Source organism: Lactuca serriola, chromosome 2, assembly GCF_051521515.1.
Source record: "Lactuca serriola cultivar US96UC23 chromosome 2, Lser_US96UC23_V15, whole genome shotgun sequence".
Taxonomy (NCBI): Eukaryota; Viridiplantae; Streptophyta; class Magnoliopsida; order Asterales; family Asteraceae; genus Lactuca; species Lactuca serriola.
Window position 1 is genome coordinate 149,922,462 of NC_136409.1, and position 25,587 is coordinate 149,948,048.

General features: G+C 34.9%; 1 protein-coding gene across 1 annotated transcript in view; it reads left to right on the forward strand.

Annotated features, from left to right (window-relative positions):
* Window positions 1-792: 792 nt before the first annotated feature.
* Window positions 793-25,587, forward strand: part of LOC145086994 (phytyl ester synthase 1, chloroplastic-like) — a 32,544-nt gene continuing 7,749 nt past the window's right edge. The window contains exon 1 of the mRNA XM_079024879.1: window positions 793-1,376. Within this exon, the coding sequence (XP_078881005.1) occupies window positions 947-1,376 (430 nt within the window). The 5' untranslated portion in view covers window positions 793-946. The remainder of the gene's footprint in view (window positions 1,377-25,587) is intronic.

Genomic DNA, 25,587 nt, shown 5'->3' on the forward strand with positions numbered 1-25,587 from the left:
TTAGCTTATGTAATCTTACTTACTAATCAATGGTCATAGCACGAAATTGCAAAACACACGAACATAATATACACGATTGAATCAATCGACAACCAAAGGAAGCGCCGAATTAATCAATGATTCAAAATTTCATATGCTTTTTGGAGTTGTTTTGATAGACATAAGGTAAGCGACGTTTGATTTCCTTTGGCATTTGATTTTTTTCCAATTAATTGTTAAAAGGTTTACATTAAGGGGTTTGATATTTTATTGCATTATGCATGATTTAAAAAAAATAAGCGAAGTCCATTAATTACTATATAGTATTAAAGATATAACTTACAAATAATAAATTTAAAGATTTATATTAAATATAAATAATATAAATAAATAAATATCAAAGTTTTATTCGGGTTTTTTTTTGGACTAATTGGTTTTTTAACATATCCAAAACCAATTTAACATATGAATTTGGTTTTACTCGAATCAATCCAAAATTACAAATATACTAACCAAATAGTCTAATAAAAATAATTCACCTTTTTATGATAGTAGTTAAGTGTCCTATTTCAAAATCAATCAAGCATACACTTAGGTACGCCAAATTTAAACTGCATTAAGACTAACATTAAAGGACGAAATACATATTCTCCGCTGTACTTGCGCATCATTCCCTTTCTAGGATTCTATCTCTACCACTTTCCATGGTGTTAACAGTTGTTGCATGTGGAAGCTTTCTGTTTGGTACTCGTACACCCACTCACCTTCTGCTTTCTATTTTTGTTCAAAAACCTCACGTTACGTTTCGTTGTCCTTGTATGGGTTTTCACCATTCGCTTGATACAAAACTGGTAACTGTTTTTGAGCCATTCTTGCTGAAGCTACAACCCTCAATATTTAATGCAAACTGCAAGTGGTTATAGCAAATTGTGATACAAGAAACCAAATTTGAATCTGGTCTAAAGATATGTTTGTAGAAGCTACAACTTCAGTTGTGAATTTGTCACCATGTTTTGCTTTGAAATCAGGTTATTACAAGAATCCATCCTCCCGAGTTTCAGTTAAGTGCACTAAAACAGCATCAGATTCATCTCTTGAGAAGTCTGCAAATTCAGTTAAGGGAGTTTCTTTAAATAAGAGAGTTGGGTCTTTGAATGATGTTGAAAGGAGGGAGATACTTGGTTCAAATGTTATTGATGACAAGAGTAGATGGAAAGAAGAAAAGCTTGAACCTTTGTGGGATGATGGATATGGAACTCAGAGTGTGAAAGATTACCTTGATTTAGCCAAAGACATCATTAAACCTGATGGCGGACCTCCCAGGTGGTTTTGCCCAGTGGTAGCAGATGGGAATGAAAGTCCTTTACCCAATTCACCCGTTCTTCTGTTTTTACCAGGTAATGTCATTTTTCTCTTCAGTAGATTCAGTATACACATGTACATATAGTTCTCTGTTATACATGATTGCAATAAGAATACTGGTATAGTGGTGCATGTTATGTATTCTATCTGTTCCTGATAGAAAGAGGTAAACTTTGTTAACCATTTTGGAAGTTAAACTTATGAAGAACGATGCTTGAGTTACAGGGCCAATATATGCACATTCTGGGAATCTGGGGTGGGTGCTGCTTGGATACTGATTAAAAAAACGAAATCACATTAAAATGATAAGGGTGGCATGCTCGTTTGCATGGGTCCCACATCTTTCTTATAGAGAGTTTGGCTCATATTTTGTCATTACAAATTCTTGTACGCTTTCAAGCAAAAAAATAGACATAATACTTTAAATTTTTTTGATTTCTTATATCTATGGTTATAAAACATAAAATATCTAACTCCCTCCCTTCAAATGATTTGTTTTGACAATTTGTCTTCTACTTTTCTCTACTACGTACTTTATTTATGTTCTTCTTGATACATACTTGCTTCTTAGCTTTCTTTTTACATGCTCGTGTTTTACTGAAACATGAAGATATAGGAAGAAAATGTGGTAATTACTTTTGGTCTTTATTTGGTAAGTCAACTTTATTTGTGAGGGATAAGAATGTGGAGAGCACTAAAAGACTCCAAAAGACTTAAGGTGAATGTTTCTACCCAAAGATTAAAAGTGAGGACGTGAAAATGCATTAAGGAGGCTAGGAAGGGACAAAGACATAAGGCCAAACCAAATCCCTATTAGTGTGTGGTTGTGCCTTTGAAAGAGGGAGTTTGGTGGCTGATGAACCTTTTCAACATTTTAAAGACAACAAGATATCATATGTAGGAGTGGAGATCTAATATTGTGATAGTAATAGGGCTGACAATTCTCGACATGACACGCGATACGACACGAAATAAATGAGTTTGGGTTGAGTTTTTCAACCCGCCAACCCGTTTATTAAACGGGTCATATATGAGTTTTTCAAAAAATAAATATTCTTAATAAAAAAAATATTTTATTTTTAAATGTATTTATGTATCAAGTATTAATATTTAATAAGTATTACAAAAATATACCATTTATTCATAGACCATTTGACTGTTTTAATATTATGACTCGTGGTGAATGGTCTAATGTCATAAGTCGTAACCTATAAGGCTAAGTTTGTAACATGTTTCTATGAATGTTTTTAATTTTCATTTGGATGTTTAAGACTTAAATATGTAAAATTCAGACCCATGAACCCAAATCTGACACACAAACCCGCCAACTTGTGAACCCGTTAAAATAAATGGGTTGGTGGGTCATATATGAGTTTATGTTCCAAACCCACCAATCCGTGACCTGTATATTTAAATGGGTTGTGTTTGGGTTGACATATTTTGACACGCCAACCCGCCAACCCGCGACACGCCAACCCGAACACGACACGATTGCCAGGCCTAGATAGTAATATAAAGCTTCTTAGTAACACAATGAAACTATAGGAGAGAATGGTAGAGGTCATGTTGCGATGTGAAACAACTATATCAGAAAATCAATTCGATTCCATGTATTGGATGGGAGAGCAACATCTAACGTGCTCACCTCCTATACACCTTTTAGAGAAATTTAGAGAAAAATGGGATATATAATGCTCATTGGCGTAGAGAAGGCATACAGGGATGTACTACGGGAGACGATTTGGAGGACCCTGGAAGCAAGAAGGGTAACAAGGAGGTATATAAGAGCTATAGCCTATACATAATATTTGCTAGTTGTAGTAGTCTGCTACATGTATGGTTGTATCTGAAGCCTATTCGTTGACATTGACTTTTTCCTGATCGAATTAGATCACGTCAAGGATTGCCTCTTAGCCATACATATTTGTTTTAATGATGGGCATGATTTCTCTAAGCCACGATGTATGTTTTTTCTATGACATTGTGTTGGTTGTAGGTATCAGGACCGAACAAAAGGCTAGATTAGGTATGTGGGGATCGATGTTAGAAGAAAAGGGTTTATAATTAAGAAGGAATATTTTTGGTGGAATTCCAACAGGGTGCGTATGATGAAGGAGTAAAAGTACATATCTTTGAGAAAGTACTATACCTAAAGGAAAGTTTCAAGTACTTGGTATCTATTATCTACAAGGAAAGGGTGTTAAGGACAATATATATATATATATATATATATATATATATATATATATATATATATATATATATATATATATATATAGTTTGTGTATTTACTTCGTGTTTTTTTCTCTCAAGTACAAACAAGTATTCTTTGCATTATAGTTACTAATTAAATGGTATTAGAGCTAATCTTAGGGTTAAAGAATTATTTGTGTTGAGCACCCTATAAGTGTGGAAGCACTCTTCATCCGAGTGAGTTATTATTCGTCATGAGTATTGTTCATGCTAATTCAGTATTCATCTTGAGTGTTGTTCACATTAGCTCCACTGTTCAAACTGAATATTGTTCACGAGCGACTTATCACGGACATTGTTCATAACAAAATTAATGTTTATATTGAATTTACGGTTCAAAACACATTCATTATTCATATTTTCTATTTTTTGGCTAGGGCGCCCTATGAGTATGTCGTTTTCTTCTATTTAATTTTTAAGTTTTGATTCGGGCACTATGTAAGTGCAATGTATTATAAGTTTTCTAGCCTAAGAATCATGTGATTGTGTTGTTTCTTCTGGCAAGATCATATTTTTCTTATTGAAACCCCTTGGAGTTGTGACCTAGTTTCCAGAAAGATTAGAAAATGACTAAGGATGGTCAAGTAGTTCCTGGTTCTGGTTCTATTACTATATCTTTGGAAGTGTGTGTTCAAATTTTGGGATACAAATATTCACATGTGTTGGATGCCATTTTTCTTGAGACAAACATCTATAGTAAATGTTTGTTATCTTATGCGTCTAAATGGGTTATTGATTCTAGTGGCTTCAGATCACATGATATGTAACCTTAGTGTCTTCTCAAACTTACATACTCATATGTCTATATCCTATGCTACCATTATTGATGGGTCTACCCTTAAAGTTATAGGATTTGGCTCCATTGATCTTACCCTATCTTTTACATTATCTCTAGTTTTAATGATTTAATCCTACCTAATTTCTCTTTTAATTTGCTACCAGTCAGTGAAATTACTCATGGATTGAATTGTAGTGTCACATTTTTCCTGATTATTTTGTTTTTCAAGATCTTTCAACAAAGTAAATAATTGGTAGAGGACAAGAATCAGGTGGACGTTATATATTTGAACTTTAGAGACCTAAATCCCCATTTGGATTATTGTCATTATCTCCATTTAAATTACATTTTCATTTGGGTCACCGATCTCTTCAATTTTGAAGAGATTATATTCCTAATTTGGTCATCTGTCAAACCTAAATTATGAGTTGTGATAGTTTGCTAAATATCAACATGTTTATTTGATCCCTAGAGTTAATAAATGAGTCACATACTTATTTGAATTGGTTTACTCTAATGTCTAGGGTGCTTGTAAAATCTATGCAATGTATTCACTTATTTTTTTTGTACCGGCTATATCCTACAAAAATTGCACCAATGTATTCAATTATTTTACAAAAATTGCACCAATGTATTCAATTATTTTTTACTGGTTATATCCTACAAAAAATCGCTCTGATGTATTCACTTATTTTTGTTCATTTGTTGCTGAGATCAAAACACATATCAGTGCCTATGTGAAAACTTTGTGTAGTGATAATTAAAAACAATATACCTTTAAAATGTTTCAGTCTTACATGATTCAACAATGTATTCTTCCTGAATCTTCTTGTGTTGACACACCTGACCAAAATAGAGTTGCTGAAAGAAAAAAAAATCACGACCATCTTGAAGTAGCTCGATCCCCATTATTTCAAATGACCATTCTAGAACCATTTTGGGTTGGAACAATCACGCTTTCTCATTAAGCATACACTCATTGAAATTACTGGAAGTTGTGTTCCATATTATGTATTTTGTTTTAGTTGTTTTGTTCGGGATTCTTGATCTCAAATAAGGAAACTAGATCCCAAGTCCCTAAAATTTGTTTTCCTTGGATATTCTTGCATTCATAAAGGTTATAGGTGCTTTTCTCATACACTCAATCAATACATTGTTTCACGAGATGTCATTTATTTGGAGAACGTACATTTCTTTCCGGTGACCACTTCACATGAATGAATTCCCTTGATCATAATGACACATGAACTCTTGGCCTATCCTCGACGTCGTTCTCTTATAACTGAAAAAATGAATTGCCTTGATCATAATGAGATATGGAATTTAGCTGAGTTACTAGTTAATGAAAATCAAATTGGATGCAAATGGGTGTTTATTGTTTAGGTTAATCTAGATGGATCGATGGCTCATTTAAAGACATGATTATTTGCCAAATGTTATGCTCATAATTATGAAGTGGATTACTCTGAGACCTTTTCTCATGTAGCTACATTATCCTTTATGCGACTATTTGTGTCTCTAGGTGCTACTTATAATTGGGCAGTTTATCAACATGATGTAAGAATATGCATTTCTGTATGGTAATCTACACGAGGATGGTTACATGGAGCAATCACATGGGTTTGTTGCTCAAAGGGTGTGGGAGAGTCTATAAACCTAGAGAATGATTGTATGATTTAAAATAATCTCTTAGTGCTTTGTTAGGATAATTTAGACACCATGCTTCTAAAGTATAGGTTTCTTAATGAAATAAGTAACCAACACAAAAGTTTGTCCCCTCTAAGGGGCGTATTCGATTTTTCTTCAAAAAAATAAGAAGAATATAAATTTTTTAACATTAGTCATATCTTTTATAAGTTATGTATATTTATTTAAAAGACAAAACCCTTTTAGTCCAAAAAGATGTACATAACTTTATATATATATATATATATATCATGCCTTATGATATATATAAACTTTGATACTTTTATTGGAAATATTATTTTCATAAAATATTAATTTCCAATTAAAAATGCAAGAGGTATTAACATTTATCACGAATAAAATTCTTATACATATTCAATTTCTGTCTACTTTAATTGGTGTGACCATATAGGATCATATGTTATTGGTGATATCATTCTAAAATGATTCTTGAGCATATAGATCCTACAATCGTCCACTCATAAGATTCATTATAGATTGATATAGACGGCGGTGAGCGTTTATCAGCATTTCACTTTCCCCAATAAGACACTAAGAGGCTCCATTCAACAATATCTAATTGCCAAAAAACTCACAGATTCAATTGGTGTATACGGTAAGTAATCACTTATCTCTTGTCACAAACATCATGTTGAACATGAGATATGAATCACAATCAATCTAATATATTCTTCAACTAGGCGAATGCCCGCGCGTTGCGCAGAAGCATCTATATAACTGAAATCTTTATATGTTTTTTTTTTTTTTTTAAATATAACAATAATGTTATTGTTAAATTTGATATAATAATTCGTATATTAAGGATATATAATATATTGATTATTTTGAAGAGTAAATTACACGAATGGTCCCTATGGTTTGGGGTGATTTGCACGCTTGGTCTCTAACTTATTTTTTTAATTCGGAAGGTCCCTACTATTTGTTTTTATTATGCGTTTTGTCCATACTATTTGTTTTTGTTACGCGTTTGGTCTCTGTCTTACCTAAAAAGACTATTTTTTAAATAACGAAAAATTGTGGGGTACGTAAGGTAAAGTGAATGGGTGAGGTTGAGGGTGTGTTTATTTAAATAAATTAAAAAATCAAGGCAAAAATAACGTTTTAGGTAAGATAGGGACCAAATGTGTAATAAAAACAAATAGTAAGGACCTGCCGAGTTAAAAAAATAAGTCAGGGACCAAAAATGCAAATTACTCTAAACCATAGGGACCATTCATGTAATTTACTCTATTTTGAACTATATGATAATATATACATCTATTAAAATAATCTCAATCTTTTGAATGACCTCTACCCGCAGGTTACTCATGAATAAAATAAAATATAATATATAGTTTAATGTTATTTATAGTTGTAGTTATCATTAATTAATTTTTTTAAATTTATTTGTTTAATGTTTTAATTTCTATAATTGTAATTATTTAAAACATCAAACATTTTTTTTTATTTTAAAGGTAACAATATAATCATTTATATAAAGTTATTTTTAACTATTGATATTGTAATTTATTTTAAGATAATTATTTGAAAACTTTTAACGATTATAAAAATATCTTTAGGAAATATTTTAGTTAAATTAATATTACAAATTAGTTTTGCATTTAGCACTACAATTTATCATTTTTAACTATTCACAAAATATTTTTTTAGGTTTTTTAAGTGGAACTGAAATTTATATTGAAGTTGACCTTGTAATGTTATATTTAAATTAACAATTTAACTATTTTGTCCAAACTGTTCAAAAGTTGTAGCTTTAAATTGATAATTGTTACATACAACAATATATTAAATCTAATAAATTAAGTATAATATGTTAAAAGTTAAAGACATAACTTTATAAGTAGAAGTAAAAATATTATTTTAATATTGAAATTTAGTTTATTTATGATTACACTTTAGGTTTAATACTTATTTAACCTTATTAACCAACTTATAATCATTATTAGAAAGACACTACAATTTATCACTTTTAGCTATTTACAAAATATTTTTTAGGTTGTTGAAGTTGAACTAAAATTTATATTTAAGCTGATCCTATAAGGTTATATTTAAATTAACAATTTAAGTATTTTATACAAATTGTTCAAAAGTTTAACTATTTACAAAATATTCTTTAGGTTGTTGAAGTTGAACTAAAATTTATATTTAAGTTGATCCTATAAGGTTATATTTAAATTAACAATTTAAGTATTTTATACAAATTGTTCAAAAGTTGTAGCTTTAAAATGATAATGGTTTACATACAACAACATATTAGACCTAATAAATTAAGTATAACATGTTAAAAGTTAAAAACATAACTTTATAAGTAGAAGAACATATATTCTTTTAATATTGAAATTTAGTTTATATATGATTATACTTTAAGTTTTATATTTATTTAACCTTAACCAACTTATAATCATTATTAGAAAGAAATTGAAAAGGCATGGGAGTTTCAAATGAATGTGGAGAAAGAAAAAATGAATGGAAGTTTCAAATGAATGTGGTGAAAGGAAAAATGCTAGCTTTATAAGTATACTAGGTGAATGCCCGCGCGTTGCGCAGAAACTCATATATAGTTGACGACTTTACAAATATATGTTTCTTTTAAATATAAACAATAACGTTGTTGAATTTGATATAATAATCCTTATACTAAAATGATATAATATAATGATTATTTTGAATTATATGATAATATATACCTCTATTATAAGTACATAATATCAATCGTTTAAATGACTTCTAACCGCGAGTTACACATGAATAAAATTAAATATAATATATGGTTTAATGTTATTTATAGTTGTGTTATTTTTAAATAAATTATTAAAATTTATTTGATTAATGTTTTAATTTCTATCATTATAATTATTTAATACATGAAACATTGTTTTTTTATTTTAAAGGTAACAATATTATCATTTATATAGAGTTATTATTAAATATTATTATTGTAAGTTATTTTAAGCTACTTATTTGAAAACTTTTATCGATTATAAAAATATATTTAGGAAATATTTTAGTTAAATTGAGATTGTAATTTAGTTTTTGCATTTATCACTACAACTTATCACTTTTAACTATTTACAAAGTATTCTTTGGTTTTTTAAGTGTAACTAACATTTATATTTAAGTTAACACTGTAATGATATATTTAAATTAACAATTTAAGTATTTTTTTCCAAACTGTTCAGAAGTTGTAGCTTTAAACTAATAATTGTTAACAACAACAACATTTTAAATTTAATAAATTAAGTATCATATGTTAAAAGTTACAGACATAACTTTCTAAGTAGAAGTAAACATATTATTTTAAAATTGAAATTTAGTTTACTTATGGCTAAACTTTAGGTTTGATATTTATTTAACCTTATTAACCAACTTATAATCATTATTAGAAAGAAGCTACAATCTATCACTTTTAACTATTTACAAAATATTTTTTGTGTTGTTTAAGTTAAACTAAAACTTATATTTAAGTTGACCCAATAATGTTATATTTAAATTAATGATTTAAGTTTTTATATAACTTGTTCCATAATTGTATTTTTATAACGATAATGGTTTACATCCAACAATATATTACAACCAACAAATTAAGTATAATATGTTAAAAGTTAAAATACATAACTTTATAAGTAAAAGTAAATATATTATTTTAATATGTAAATTTAGTTTATATATGACTATACTTTAAGTTTGATATTTCTTTAACATTATTAATCAATTTATAATTATTATTAGAAAGAAATTGAAAAGTCATGGAAGTTTCAAATGAATGTGGTGAAAGAAACATTATGGGAGTTTCAAATGAATGTGGTGAAAGAAAAAATGCATCCTTTATAAGTATATAAAGAAATGATTTTTAGTAATGGACCTTATATGTTTAAATCTCAACACACAAGAAGAACAATTCCCATCTTGACTACATGTGCCTCTTCTATAGTTCATATTATACCGAATAATGGCCTTTATAACTTTCTAGTCAAAGAACAATGTTTAATCATATCAACACATAATATTTCCTACACTCAAGTCCCAAATATTTATCTCGGTCTAAGGCTACAAAGATATTACCTTTATAAAATTCACTCATGATATCGATCCATGAGGTGATCTTGAACATAGTTCATGTATAATACTTATTCTCTAACAAATACCTATGAACTTGGTTGCAACACTTTGCTACTTTCATCATATGAAAATTAACCAATCCAATTCATATAGTGTTGCCTTATAGTTGTCACACCCCCGAACCAGACGGCGGAAACGTCCGGGGGCTGTCGTGACTCAATTGAATACCATAACATTGAATATATATGAAACATAACAACATTCGTCACCGTGCATTAATATATTACAACCAGCAGTGTTTACATGTCATACATTGTTTAAACATTACATTCCCAAAAAAATTAAATTGTTTGATTCGTACATAAATAAACTGCAATCGTCACTGAATATGATTTCCCTTGATTCACTGGTTCCCTGAGAATACAAGTATTTTGAAAAACGTCAACATATGAAATGTTGGTGAGTTCATAAGTAGTGTTTGAAATCGAATGTTTGTATTGTTTGAAAAACCACCAGAAAATCCGATATTTTCTGAAAAGAAAAGCTTTTGAAAACGTTTGTGAAGATCCATAAGTATGCCTGTTTGTTCCTATACTTGTGTCAAAAAAAATGTTCATTGAAGATGTATGCAGTTCAAATCTGTATGTATTAAAAACCCTAGGAAAACCCGATGTTCCCCTAGTTCCTTTGAAATCCATTAAGTTGCGTTGAAACCATTACAAAGATAGAAATGTCAGTCCCATGCGACGTTGGAAGGTTCTCGAGTAGGATTATTTACTACAAACCCGCGTTACACAAACGCCCAGTTTATAGTTATACTAACGATTCCCGTAGGCGTCGTCAGTACTAATCGCGTTATCCAATCGCCCGGACTAGGTGTCGTCCCACATCCGAAGAGTAAGAGGACACGAAGGCCTCGATGACTCTATTAATCGGTTGGGGATAATATGCGTGCGAGGGGTCCCCGACCCGCCTCGTAAAATATGCAGACTTTTCTAGCAATACCAAGGACCCTTGGGGACCAGTGGTATACAAGCCATTGAAAGTCCCTCTACGTTGTGCCGAATCGGTGAAACTCAACACTTCATAGAAAATATGCGTCTTCGGGCCTTAAGATCAGGTCATTGGGCTAGCTAGGCTCAACGAACAAGATTTTACACTTGTGGGGCCCAAAGATGGTGCGTAGACGTCTGTGCACACTCGTATGTAAGCTAAGTTCCCAAACGTTATTTATATGAACCGTAGTGTTGTAGTGTTAGTAGTTGTAGAATTCTATTGGCTCGAGACCGAGCCAATTCGTTTAACAACGACTTTTGGTATTGTAATGTGTTGTATTTCGTCGATAGTCGCGATGCTATTATTTAATCAAATGGTGTATATTGAATTAGCCTTGAAATATTTCTGTTTTCAGCCCCTCATTATTTGTAAAATTTACATTTTCAACCCTTTTATTAAATACTTCCCGGTTTGGTCCTTAAACTAATTTTCTTGACATTTTAACACCAAAAATTATTGAAATTAATATTTTTCAGTATATTTTTCATAGAAAACAGTTTAAGTCCCTGAAAATGCAGTTTTCTCGGTTTTAATCCCTTCTTTTCGCAACTTTGACAATTTTGGCCCAAATTGGAAAATTTTTGCAACTTTGGTCCTTTTTAATTTAAAAAGCATTTTAAACCTTTGAAAAGAGTTTGGAACACTTATAGTCCACTGTTTTACAGAAAATCACAGTTTTAGCCCTCCAAAACAGAAAAATTCGCATAATGGGCCTCATTGGGCCGAAATTTCCATTTTTAGCCCATTAAGCTTGAAATTCATGTTTTTAATCCTCTAATTGAGTATAATTCCAGAAATAATTTTATGGAAACTGTTTTGGCACACTTCATCCATCAAAATCTGTGAAATGTCAATTTGGGCCCTTAATTTTGTGTTTTTCACATTTTTGGCCCAAAATTTGTGTTTTTAGCTTAAAGAAAATTGTTACTAAACCATTTAGCTATCTTTCTTGAAACACTTTGTATTTAGAAATATATTTGAAGCTAAAATCATTTAACACAAGATATATCTCGGTTTTGAGGGGTTTTATGGCTAGATCCAACATTAAAACACATAAAAGCATACATATAAGCATGGAAATCATACAAGGCATACAAACACATATAGATCTACACTTTCACTTGTATTCCCCCCCCCCACAAAACTCATAAAAACAGAAAATAGGGGGTATGAAGCTCACCTTGGGGTGTTGATTCGGTTTTGCAAGGAAAAATGGAAGGAAAATGAAGTGTTTTTGGCCTTGGCTCCCTTTGATGAAGATCTCGAGTTTTGAGATGGTTCTAGGGTGCAAGATCACGATTTTTGCATGGATTAGGAAGAGATTTTTGATAAATAAGGAATACAAGTCATAGATCCAAGCAAAACCTTATCTTAGATGATGATTTTTTGTGGAAGAACTTCCTTGAATGCTTCCTTTTTTTTCGAGATTTTCGAGAGGGAAGAAGGGAGTGTTCTTGAGTGAATCTAGAGAGGATTTGAGATATTTTTGTGGTGTGTATGTGCGTATGGCCGAGAGTGAGAGAGAGGAAGGAGTGAGATGATTTTTGAAGTGATACTTGCATGGGAAAAGGAAATATCTTGCATGGAGATCCTATGGACAATAATGAGGTGGCATACTTAAGTCAACTCTTCCTTATCTTCTTGGATTTGGGCCTTTGGGCCGAGATTTTTGAAAGGGAAAAGAAAATTTTGGGCTTTTTCCCTTAAGCCCAAAATTAGAGTTAGTTAGAGTGTGTTTTATGCTTAAAAGAATGTAGTATGATTTTTATATCTTTATTGGACTAGTTTAGGTTATTCATGGCTCAAAACTTTCAATTCATTTCATTATAGGCCCAACATGGCCCAAAATGTTGAAATAAATTAGTGTGGGTCCAATTAGAGCCCAATTAGGGTTCTAAGCCCATGATAGTCTAATTGGAAGCTTATTGGTCCGTTTGGATCCAATAAGGAAGTTCTAGTCCAAAATAGACTTAACAAGAACTTCTAGGGTTTTCCAATTGTTTGATGACTACTTGTAGTACTTGTATGATGTATTTGATTGAAGTTTTTGATTCACATTTACTTGAATGTATAGATTACATAGCTCAAAATTTTCAGTTGTGACATCATCCCCCCGTTAGAGGGAATTTCGTCCCGAAATTCTGTTTGAAAGCTAGATTTGAGAATGCTAGAATAGGTGAGGGTACTTCTGCTTCATTTGATCCTCGCGTTCCCACGTGAATTCTGGCCCACGCCTTGCGTTCCACCGTACTTTCACGATCGGGATGCGGCTCTGTTTAGTACGCTTCACCTCCCTGTCCATGATTTCGACTGGTTCTTCGACGAACAGGAGATTCTCATTGATTTCGATTTCGTCAAGAGGAATGACAAGGGTTTCGTCTGATAGGCACTTCTTTAGATTTGAGACATGGAACACGGGGTGTACACCGTTTAGCTCCGCGGGTAGTTGTAGTCTGTATGCTACTGGACCTATTCGGGCGACGATTTCGAAAGGTCCAATGTATCGCGGGTTCAGCTTTCCCCGTTTTCCGAAACGTATAACCCCTTTCCAGGGTGAGACCTTCAACAATACTCGATCACCGACCTGGAATTCTAAGGGCTTTCGCCGTTTATCAGCGTAGCTCTTTTGCCGGTCACGCGATGCCTGTAATCGAGCTTTGATCTGGACAATCTTTTCTGTGGTCTCGCGAATGATTTCCGATCTTGTTATTGCCCTATCCGACATATGCGTTCTTGCTAGCTGGGTGTCGCCTACTTCAGCCCAACATAACGGTGATCTACATTTACGCCCGTACAGTGCTTCAAAAGGGCCACCTTAATGCTCGAATGATAACTATTGTTATATGAAAACTCGATCAACGGTAGGTGGGTATCCCAAGACTTTCCGAAGTCTATCACACATGCACGAAGCATGTCTTCAAGCGTCTGAATGGTTCGTTCGCTTTGACCGTCCGTTTGTGGGTGATACGCACTGCTCATATCAAGATGAGTTCCCATGGCCTTGTGGAGCGACTGCCAAAAGCGTGACGTGAACCTACTGTCCCTATCCGAGATGATAGATTTTGGCACTCCATGAAGTCTTACAATCTCTCGTAGGTACAAACGCGTCAGTCTCTCCATCTTGTAGGACTCTTTGATTGGTAGGAAATGGGCAGATTTCGTCAGTCGGTCGATTATTACCCATATGGTGTCCAGTCCGTCCGACGTCTTGGGCAGCTTGGTCACGAAGTCCATAGAAATCCCCTCCCATTTCCACTCAGGGATTGCCGGTTTCTGTAACAATCCGGAAGGTTTCTGGTACTCCACTTTTACTTTGGCGCACGTAAGGCACTTTCCAACATAAGTCGCGATTTCCGCCTTCATGTTAGGCCACCAATAGTGTTGCTTGATGTCCAAATACATCTTGTCCGAACCGGGATGAATGGAGTATTGTGTCTTGTGGGCTTCCTTCATAACGGTCTCCCTAAACCCTCCGATTTTTGGGACCCAAATACGGTTCATGAAGTAGTATACCCCATTCTCCCTGACTTCTAGGTTCTTCTCCATTCCGCGTAATGTCTCGCTAGTTCTATTTTCCGTTTTCATAGCCTCTGCCTGGACTGATGCAATTTGAGTGGTCAGATGAGACTGAATGGTTATCGAGTGCGTTTTCGTACGGCGATTTGTGTACTCCTTCCGACTTAATGCGTCAGCTACCACGTTGGCCTTGCCTGGATGGTACTTGATCTCGCATTCGTAGTCGTTTAACAATTCCAACCATCTTCGTTGTCTCATGTTCAGCTCCTTCTGATTCAAGATGTGCTGGAGGCTCTTGTGGTCTGTAAAGATGGTGCACTTTGTGCCGTACAGGTAGTGCCTCCAAATTTTCAGAGCGAAGACCACGGCTCCCAGTTCTAGGTCATGGGTCGTGTAATTTACTTCGTGCGTCTTTAGTTGGCGGGACGCGTATGCTATCACTCTTCCACGTTGCATGAGAACGCAACCTAGGCCTTGATTCGACGCGTCACAGTATACTACAAAATCTTCCGTTCCTTCGGGTAGAGATAGCACAGGAGCACTACAAAGAGCTTGCTTCAAGGCTCGAAACGCAATCTCTTGTCGGTCTCTCCACTTGAATGGCACGCTCTTTTGCGTAAGCAAGGTAAGTGGCTTGGCGATTTTAGAGAAGTTTTGGATGAATCTCCTATAGTAGCCTGCTAGGCCTAAGAACTGACGAATTTCTGTGGGCGTAGTCGGAGTTGTCCATCCTTCCACAGCTTTGACCTTAGAGGGGTCCACATGAATTCCGTCTTGGCTAACCACGTGGCCTAGGAAATTCACACTCCGAAGCCAGAACTCACACTTGGAGAGTTTGGCGTAAAGCTTTTCCGATCGCAGAGTCTCTAAGATTTGTCGGAGATGTTGGCCATGCTCCTCTTTGCTTCGAGAATAGACGAGGATGTCATCGATAAACACAATGACGAAGTTGTCCAAGAACGGTCGACATATTCGGTTCATTAGGTCCATAAATGCGGCGGGTGCATTTGTTAGACCGAAGGGCATTACGATGAATTCATAATGTCCGTAGCGGGTTCGGAAAGCGGTTTTAGGAATATCTTCTTCTCGGACCTTGAGTTGATGGTATCCGGATCGTAAATCTATTTTTGAAAAATAACTAGCTCCTTGGAGCTGGTCGAATAGATCATCGATTCGCGGAAGTGGGTAGCGGTTTTTGACAGTGAGTTTATTTAACTCTCTGTAATCGATGCACATTCTGAAAGATCCGTCCTTCTTTTTGACAAAGAGTACCGGAGCTCCCCATGGCGAGTAGCTAGGTCGGATAAATCCCTTGTCCAGAAGCTCACTGAGTTGGCTGGACAATTCCTGCATTTCAGCAGGAGCCAATCGATATGGTGATTTAGCGAGAGGAGTTGCTCCTGGAACGAGGTCGATTCGGAACTCAACCTGTCTCTCTGGGGGTACTCCTGGAAGATCTTCGGGAAACACGTCCGGAAATTCACACGCTACCGGAATGTCTTGGATGTTAGTTTCTTCTTTGGTCTTGTCCACTATGTGAGCCAAGAACGCTAAGTTGTTCTTTCGCAGATGTTTTTGTGCCTTGATGCACGAGATGAGGCGAAGGTTCGTACTGGGTTTATCTCCGTAAATTACTAGGGTTTCGTGATTTGGGAGACGAAGGCGAATGGCCTTCTCATGGCACATAATCTCAGCATGGTGGGGGCTTAACCAATCCATGCCGATAATCACATCGAAACTCCTAATTGACACTGGCATCAAATCTATTCGTAAGACGTGTTGGTTGAGGGTTAGGGTACATCCGATGTAGATTTCCCTAGTGGATTCGGTTTTCCCATTGGCCATTTCCACCGTATAGGTTTCATTTAGCTTCTGGGGTTGTTGTTTTAATAAATGTTTAAACTTCTCGCTTACGAAACTTCACTCCGCTCCGGTATCAAATAAGATGCATGCATAAGTGTGGTTTAGGAGGAACGTACCGGTCACAACTGCGGGGTCCTGAACTGCATCACTCTGACCCATAGTCAGCATTCTTCCTGCCCCTCTGTTTCCTGAGTTGTTGTTGTTGTTAGGGCAGTCTCGACGGAAATGCCCCGTCCTTCCACACCCAAAACAGGTGTGGCTAGGTCCTGCGTTGTTGCCGCCGGCGTTGGTGTTGATGTTATTGCGGTGGTTGTTGTTGTTGTTCTGGTTGTTTCCCTGACTCTGATTCTGAAAAGGATAAGTCCTGCAAAACCTTGCAGTGTGTCCCCTTCGGTTGCAACTGGTGCAATGGAACTCCTTGCATTCTCCATGGTGATGGAATCCGCACTTATTGCACTTGGGAGAATTACCGGAATAGGGTCTTGAAGCATTTGAAACAGCTGAGGCTGGAGCATGTGATGTGACTGGAACCGGCGCAGTGACAGCGTTAACTGCCACCGTTTGCTGCTTTTTAGAGGTCTCGGGGCCCTGACGCCCCTTCCTCTTGTTGTTCCATCCTTTCTTACCATCACTCTCCTTCTTCTTCTCAGTCTCTACCGGTTTCTCGCCCTTTTTGTGGTTATGATCATATAGCCTCTTTGCCAATCTCTTCGCACTGTCAAAAGTTTCAGGGTTCGCAGCTATCACATTCCCTTGAATGGGGGATGTCAGTCCCCAGATGAATCGTTCGATCTTCTTTCCCTCTGATGTGATCATACCCGGGCACAACAGAGATAGTTCACTGAATCTCGATATGTAAGCATCGATATTCCCATTCTGCACCGTGAGATTCCATAGTTCCTGCTCCATCTTCTGTATTTCGCCTCGGGGGCAGTACTCAGCCGTCAACATCTCTTTCATTTCTGCCCAGGGAATAGAGTTGGCAACAGGGAGTGTCATAGCTTCTACGTGACCATTCCACCAAGTGAGTGCTTGGTCCACAAAAGTGCAGGCCGCGAACTTCACTTTCATCTGCTCGGGGCACTCGCATATCTCGAATACCGACTCTACCTTCTCGATCCATCGCTTTAGGGCGATCACTCCTCCGGTGCCGTTGAAAGTTCGGGGTTTAGCGTTCGCAAAATCCTTGTAGGTGCACGTTTTAGTGAGTCCTTGGTTCGTCCCGTTGTTCGAACTTCCGGATCCTTGCCCGTTACCTCCTCCGTTGTTCCCTCGGTGAAGTTGTGCCATAGCTGCTGTGACCGCAGCAGACACGGCTGCCTGGAAAGCAGTGGAGTCAACTTCTGGCGGGGTTGGTTCGGGATTTCCGCGAGTAGCTGGGCGAGGCATCTTTCTGTCATGAAACGGAAAGATGTTGAGTGTACGTGGTTTCTGTGAGGTGGCGACCCTACTAACTAGGTGTATGGTACGAACCTAAACGTTACTATCATCAAGCATAGAATCATAACGTCTCAACACATAACAACTGAGAATATCATAGCAAAACACACAAAAGTTTATTAATATTATTATCCGCATTTAATACAAGAAAATTTGCTCGTAGGAGCATACATAAGTAACACTAATCCGACAGCATAACGGCTCCATGAGTAGTGTAGTCACTTAAACATAGAGCCGGAGTACATAGCATAGTTCCTAATAACCTACTATGATAAGTCTATCCCTAACCGCGATGAGCTGCATCAGGAGGTGGTGCCGAAGTCATATGCCGAAATGTTGTGCCAGTAGCTGCGCCATCTCTGCCATGTCTCCTATAACCTCATCCCTCTCATGCTCTGCTTGCACTGCCCGAGCCTCCATAGCATACAGCTGTTGTCGCAGTGCGGCGATCTCATCTTCGAGGGAACGGTTCTCTCTTGGGGGGTTCGCTGGTGGAGCAGGGTGATCTAGTCGTGCCTCGTCCTCGCATGGCGGGACGGGGTCCTGGTCCCCGACCTGGTCGTCTTCGTCGTCATCGTCGAGCTCTCCAAATTCGTAGTCAGTGTCCACGTATTCGTCGGGTCCGACATCGTGTGCTTCACCTGGATTCTCTCCTGGCTCATCCACAAGCATCTCGTGAGCTACTAAGGCCTGATGAAACTGGATACCCTGCTGTTCCTCCTCAGGCTCCTCCTCCTCCTCTAGCCACCCGTTGTTTCCCTGATTAGGGAAGTAGGGGTCTCCAGGGTGATGAAAGCCATCCATGCTGTCTGCGCGAGTACGTGAATATGCTAACATTATTCCTAGGGTACTATGACTATTATACATACTAAGTAAACATTCTCTTTTTGGGTGATAAAGGGTAAAATTTTAGGTTCCCTGGCTATCCCGATCTCATCAAGACGTGTGTTAATTTTACCTTGGAGAGAATGTAGTTGATCAGGCTACATTCACTCCTTGGTATCACTAAGAACAGTCCCGAATTAACCGAGATACCAGTGTTATTGTTGTTTGATTCGGTGTTAGATTCTTATCCCTAATGCAAGCAAATGTGTTTTATTTACTTGTTTTGTTCAGAGTTATGTTAGTCCCTCTTTTTGGTTTATAGTTGCATATCAATGTATGGCTCGACATGCTAGTTCACTATAAACAAGGCTCTGATACCAACCTGTCACACCCCCGAACCAGACGGCGGAAACGTCCGGGGGCTGTCGTGACTCAATTGAATACCATAACATTGAATATATATGAAACATAACAACATTCGTCACCGTGCATTAATATATTACAACCAGCAGTGTTTACATGTCATACATTGTTTAAACATTACATTCCCAAAAAAATTAAATTGTTTGATTCGTACATAAATAAACTGCAATCGTCACTGAATATGATTTCCCTTGATTCACTGGTTCCCTGAGAATACAAGTATTTTGAAAAACGTCAACATATGAAATGTTGGTGAGTTCATAAGTAGTGTTTGAAATCGAATGTTTGTATTGTTTGAAAAACCACCAGAAAATCCGATATTTTCTGAAAAGAAAAGCTTTTGAAAACGTTTGTGAAGATCCATAAGTATGCCTGTTTGTTCCTATACTTGTGTCAAAAAAAATGTTCATTGAAGATGTATGCAGTTCAAATCTGTATGTATTAAAAACCCTAGGAAAACCCGATGTTCCCCTAGTTCCTTTGAAATCCATTAAGTTGCGTTGAAACCATTACAAAGATAGAAATGTTAGTCCCAGGCGACGTTGGAAGGTTCTCGAGCAGGATTATTTACTACAAACCCGCGTTACACAAATGCCCAGTTTATAGTTATACTAACGATTCCCGTAGGCGTCGTCAGTACTAATCGCGTTATCCAATCGCCCGGACTAGGTGTCGTCCCACATCCGAAGAGTAAGAGGACACGAAGGCCTCGATGACTCTATTAATCGGTTGGGGATAATATGCGTGTGAGGGGTCCCCGACCCGCCTCGTAAAATATGCAGACTTTTCTAGCAATACCAAGGACCCTTGGGGACCAGTGGTATACAAGCCATTGAAAGTCCCTCTACGTTGTGCCGAATCGGTGAAACTCAACACTTCGTAGAAAATATGCGTCTTCGGGCCTTAAGATCAGGTCATTGGGCTAGCTAGGCTCAACGAACAAGATTTTACACTTGTGGGGCCCAAAGATGGTGCGTAGACGTCTGTGCACACTCGTATGTAAGCTAAGTTCCCAAACGTTATTTATATGAACCGTAGTGTTGTAGTGTTAGTAGTTGTAGAATTCTATTGGCTCGAGACCGAGCCAATTCGTTTAACAACGACTTTTGGTATTGTAATGTGTTGTATTTCGTCGATAGTCGCGATGCTATTATTTAATCAAATGGTGTATATTGAATTAGCCTTGAAATATTTCTGTTTTCAGCCCCTCATTATTTGTAAAATTTACATTTTCAACCCTTTTATTAAATACTTCCCGGTTTGGTCCTTAAACTAATTTTCTTGACATTTTAACACCAAAAATTATTGAAATTAATATTTTTCAGCATATTTTTCATAGAAAACAGTTTAAGTCCCTGAAAATGCAGTTTTCTCGGTTTTAATCCCTTCTTTTCGCAACTTTGACAATTTTGGCCCAAATTGGAAAATTTTTGCAACTTTGGTCCTTTTTAATTTAAAAAGCATTTTAAACCTTTGAAAAGAGTTTGGAACACTTATAGTCCACTGTTTTACAGAAAATCACAGTTTTAGCCCTCTAAAACAGAAAAATTCGCATAATGGGCCTCATTGGGCCGAAATTTCCATTTTTAGCCCATTAAGCTTGAAATTCATGTTTTTAATCCTCTAATTGAGTATAATTCCAGAAATAATTTTATGGAAACTGTTTTGGCACACTTCATCCATCAAAATCTGTGAAATGTCAATTTGGGCCCTTAATTTTGTGTTTTTCACATTTTTGGCCCAAAATTTGTGTTTTTAGCTTAAAGAAAATTGTTACTAAACCATTTAGCTATCTTTCTTGAAACACTTTGTATTTAGAAATATATTTGAAGCTAAAATCATTTAACACAAGATATATCTCGGTTTTGAGGGGTTTTATGGCTAGATCCAACATTAAAACACATAAAAGCATACATATAAGCATGGAAATCATACAAGGCATACAAACACATATAGATCTACACTTTCACTTGTATTCCCCCCCCCCCACAAAACTCATAAAAACAGAAAATAGGGGGTATGAAGCTCACCTTGGGGTGTTGATTCGGTTTTTCAAGGAAAAATGGAAGGAAAATGAAGTGTTTTTGGCCTTGGCTCCCTTTGATGAAGATCTCGAGTTTTGAGATGGTTCTAGGGTGCAAGATCACGATTTTTGCATGGATTAGGAAGAGATTTTTGATAAATAAGGAATACAAGTCATAGATCCAAGCAAAACCTTACCTTAGATGATGATTTTTTGTGGAAGAACTTCCTTGAATGCTTCCTTTTTTTTCGAGATTTTGGAGAGGGAAGAAGGGAGTGTTCTTGAGTGAATCTAGAGAGGATTTGAGATATTTTTGTGGTGTGTATGTGCGTATGGCCGAGAGTGAGAGAGAGGAAGGAGTGAGATGATTTTTGAAGTGATACTTGCATGGGAAAAGGAAATATCTTGCATGGAGATCCTATGGACAATAATGAGGTGGCATACTTAAGTCAACTCTTCCTTATCTTCTTGGATTTGGGCCTTTGGGCCGAGATTTTTGAAAGGGAAAAGAAAAATTTGGGCTTTTTCCCTTAAGCCCAAAATTAGAGTTAGTTAGAGTGTGTTTTATGCTTAAAAGAATGTAGTATGATTTTTATATCTTTATTGGACTAGTTTAGGTTATTCATGGCTCAAAACTTTCAATTCATTTCATTATAGGCCCAACATGGCCCAAAATGTTGAAATAAATTAGTGTGGGTCCAATTAGAGCCCAATTAGGGTTCTAAGCCCATGATAGTCTAATTGGAAGCTTATTGGTCCGTTTGGATCCAATAAGGAAGTTCTAGTCCAAAATAGACTTAACAAGAACTTCTAGGGTTTTCCAATTGTTTGATGACTACTTGTAGTACTTGTATGATGTATTTGATTGAAGTTTTTGATTCACATTTACTTGAATGTATAGATTACATAGCTCAAAATTTTCAGTTGTGACAATAGTTGTTTCCAAAACTATGAAAGACTATGGACCTTTTAAATTAACTAGATTATTCATGGATTAAACATGCTAATATAGAACACAACAAGTATTAATGAAAATATCATATCCTAATTTATCAAAACAATACAATGTTTTTGTTACAATTTTCCATTACCAAAATACTAAATACTAAATACTAAATCCAAATCAAATCTCATTACTAGAATAACGAAAACATGTTGCTAAAGCGTGATCTTCGTGTATAGCTTATGGAAGGGCTTCGTGAACGAGTCTAACTTAATTTTGATTTGTGTGAATTTTGTGAATACAATCATCTCCTTATTTAACTTTATTCTTGATATAGTTAAATCTTCGGAGGAAATGTTTGGTGCTCTGATGTGACTTATGATCCTTAGCTAGAGTAAGTGTACCCTCATTGTCATAAACGATTTTTAGGGGATCTTGAATGGAAGGATCATCATAGTTTTTTAATGAGATTCTTTATCCAAGCATATTCAATTCCAGCTTCCAAAGCAACAATGTATTATTATCATGTAGTATATTGTGCAACCATGTTTTGGTTGGATCTCATTCAAACAAAATTCCTTCTTAATTCACAATGAATTCATAACTCGATTATAATTTACAGTTATCTCGATCTGTTTAGAACATTCTTCGGTTCTTATTAGGTGCTCTTTGAACATTCTTCATAGTCAATAAATGACTTTCCCTTGTATGTTTTTGGTATCTTATAGCCATGCTCAAAGAATTATCATACATATGGTGTTGTCTATAACATGTCATACATGTTGGATCTAACTACCGAGGAAAATGAGATACCATTCATATTATGTTGCTCAAATTTTGTGCTAGGGCCTTAACACAAGCTCAAAATCGTGTCATGTGGCATCACCAAGAATCCTCTCTAAGAGCCTTGAATATTGAACCTTTTCAAGATCTTGTTAATATATTCACTTTGAATTAACTTTATTAGTCAGTATATGTCATCTACATACAAGACTATGAATGTCACTGTACTTCCACTAGTTTTCTCTTAAACATAAAACTCCTCTTCATTTTTATGAAACCATACATTGTGATTTTCTCACGAAAGCAAAGATTCTAACTTTGAGATATTTTCTTTAAATCCATGAACGGATCTGTAAATCTTAAACACTTTATTAGGATGTTTTGGATTTACAAAGCCCTTCACATTGAACCGTAAGACATCTTCAAGTAAGTGTTTGTTAAGGAAAGAAGTTTTGACATCCATCTTTAATATCTCATAGTCATAATTTGTAGGTATGAAAATAATATCCTAATTGATCTAAGCATATAAACAGGAGAAATTAATATATTATATTAATGTCTCTAAAATCATTATTTTAAACTTATTAATTTTATTCTTCAAAATTATATGTTATAGAGTTTTAAACTATAAAACTCCTTTTAATTTTAAAACTATTATACCATCTTATACCATATTATGTTAAAAGGGAAAATTATGAAACTTAAATTCCATGTTATGATTATAATGTTCAAAATATTATCTTGGATGTAAATCCTATTTTCAACCATTCATCATATCAACATTAAAAATAAACATTGCATACATGCAAATGTGCATAAACCAAACCATAAATTAACGATAATTTTTGTAAGTCATCATAAGATATGTTAAGTCCATTTCTAAAGGACATAAGGACCAAAACTTTCAAGTGATGTCCTGAAGCTCCTACATATTAAAAAAATTATTATAGGTGATACTAATCTATTATAAACCTTTTAAAGTTATCATAGAAAATATATATGATCATTTTCTTACAAAATAAAATAATCCGTGTTTACCCAAAAAAACAAGATTATACAAATAATCAAATAATCTAAACATACATGCATAGATGACTCTGATACCACTTGTTGGAATTAATTGAAATTTTCGGTTTCTAAAACGAGATAATTGTCAACGGACGCTTTATAAATTTGAATAAGATAAAACTATTTTCACCAATGATCGTTTTGCACGAACATTAAAAATTAAGTCGCAACCATATGAAGATTAACAAATTACAACCTTTGAAGAATTTGAATCCTCTTGGGGGGTTGGAAGTTGATGAAGATGAAAAGAACACAAAATAGAGTTCCTTTAGAGAAGTCCACCAACAAGTTGCAACACTTTAGATGCCAATCCATTACATGCAATATTAGGCTCTTCAGTTTTTAAGCACAAATCATAATTTTTTTAAAAGAGAGAGTTCAAGTATCAAGATATTTCTTAATATCTTAACACTTCAAGAGAGAAATGAGAGGGAGGGTGAAAGCTACAGTTTCATCAAGGAAATAAGCAAGAGCATGGAAGCCTTTATGCACCTTTAAGCAAGTATTTATCATTTATCTCTTAAGACTTTAAGACACACCTTACCTCTAATGCCTATACTTAGTGATTATGAGACACCATGCATGATTCTAAAGTATGGTGTTCTTAGTAAAAGAGTAACTAGCAAAAAAGCTTATCCCACTAAGGGGTGTCCATGGTTTTTCTTCAAAAAAGAAGAAGAGGAATATAAAAGTTTTTACATTCTTTATATGTTCTACAAGTTATGTACAATCATTTAAAAAGCCAAAACCCATGTAGTCCAAAAAGATGTATATGAATTTATATATCATAAATTATGAGATATAAACTTTGATACTTCATTGAAAATATTATCTTCATAAAATATTAATTTCCAATTAAAATTGCAAGATCTATTAACATTTATCAAGAATCAAATTCTTATTTTACAATGAGGAGTCAACTAGTTGACGTGTTCACAAAAACGTTACATAGAGTAAAGTTAGTTACCTTTGTATCAAATTGTTCATGATTAATATCATGCCTAACTTGAGAGGAAGTGTTGAAGTGTATACAATAGTTAGGCGTAAAATTGGCCCAAGAGGCGTAGGGTTTAGTTTTAGTCATATTAACACACTCACACACACATAATATATATATATATATATATATATATATATATATATATATATATATATATATATATATATATATATATATGCTAAGAACCATCTTAAAATGATAACTTTTTTTTTCTACACAACTTTTTCAAAAAACACAAAAAAATCTTTATTTGCTTCTTCTAAGGCATTGCAAAAAAAAAAATTTGAATATTTTTTTTGTAAATTTGCATTTTTCACAAAAGAAATTTATGAATATGCATCAAAAAAATGCATTTTTGTAAAAATTCTTTTTTTATTAACAGTTTCGAAATACATACAAATTTTTCGTTGAATTTAAAAAAAATTAGAGAAAGTTTTATTTATATTTCAAATTTAATAATTAAAGAATATATTTTTGATACATATTCATATTTTTTAAACATATGCACA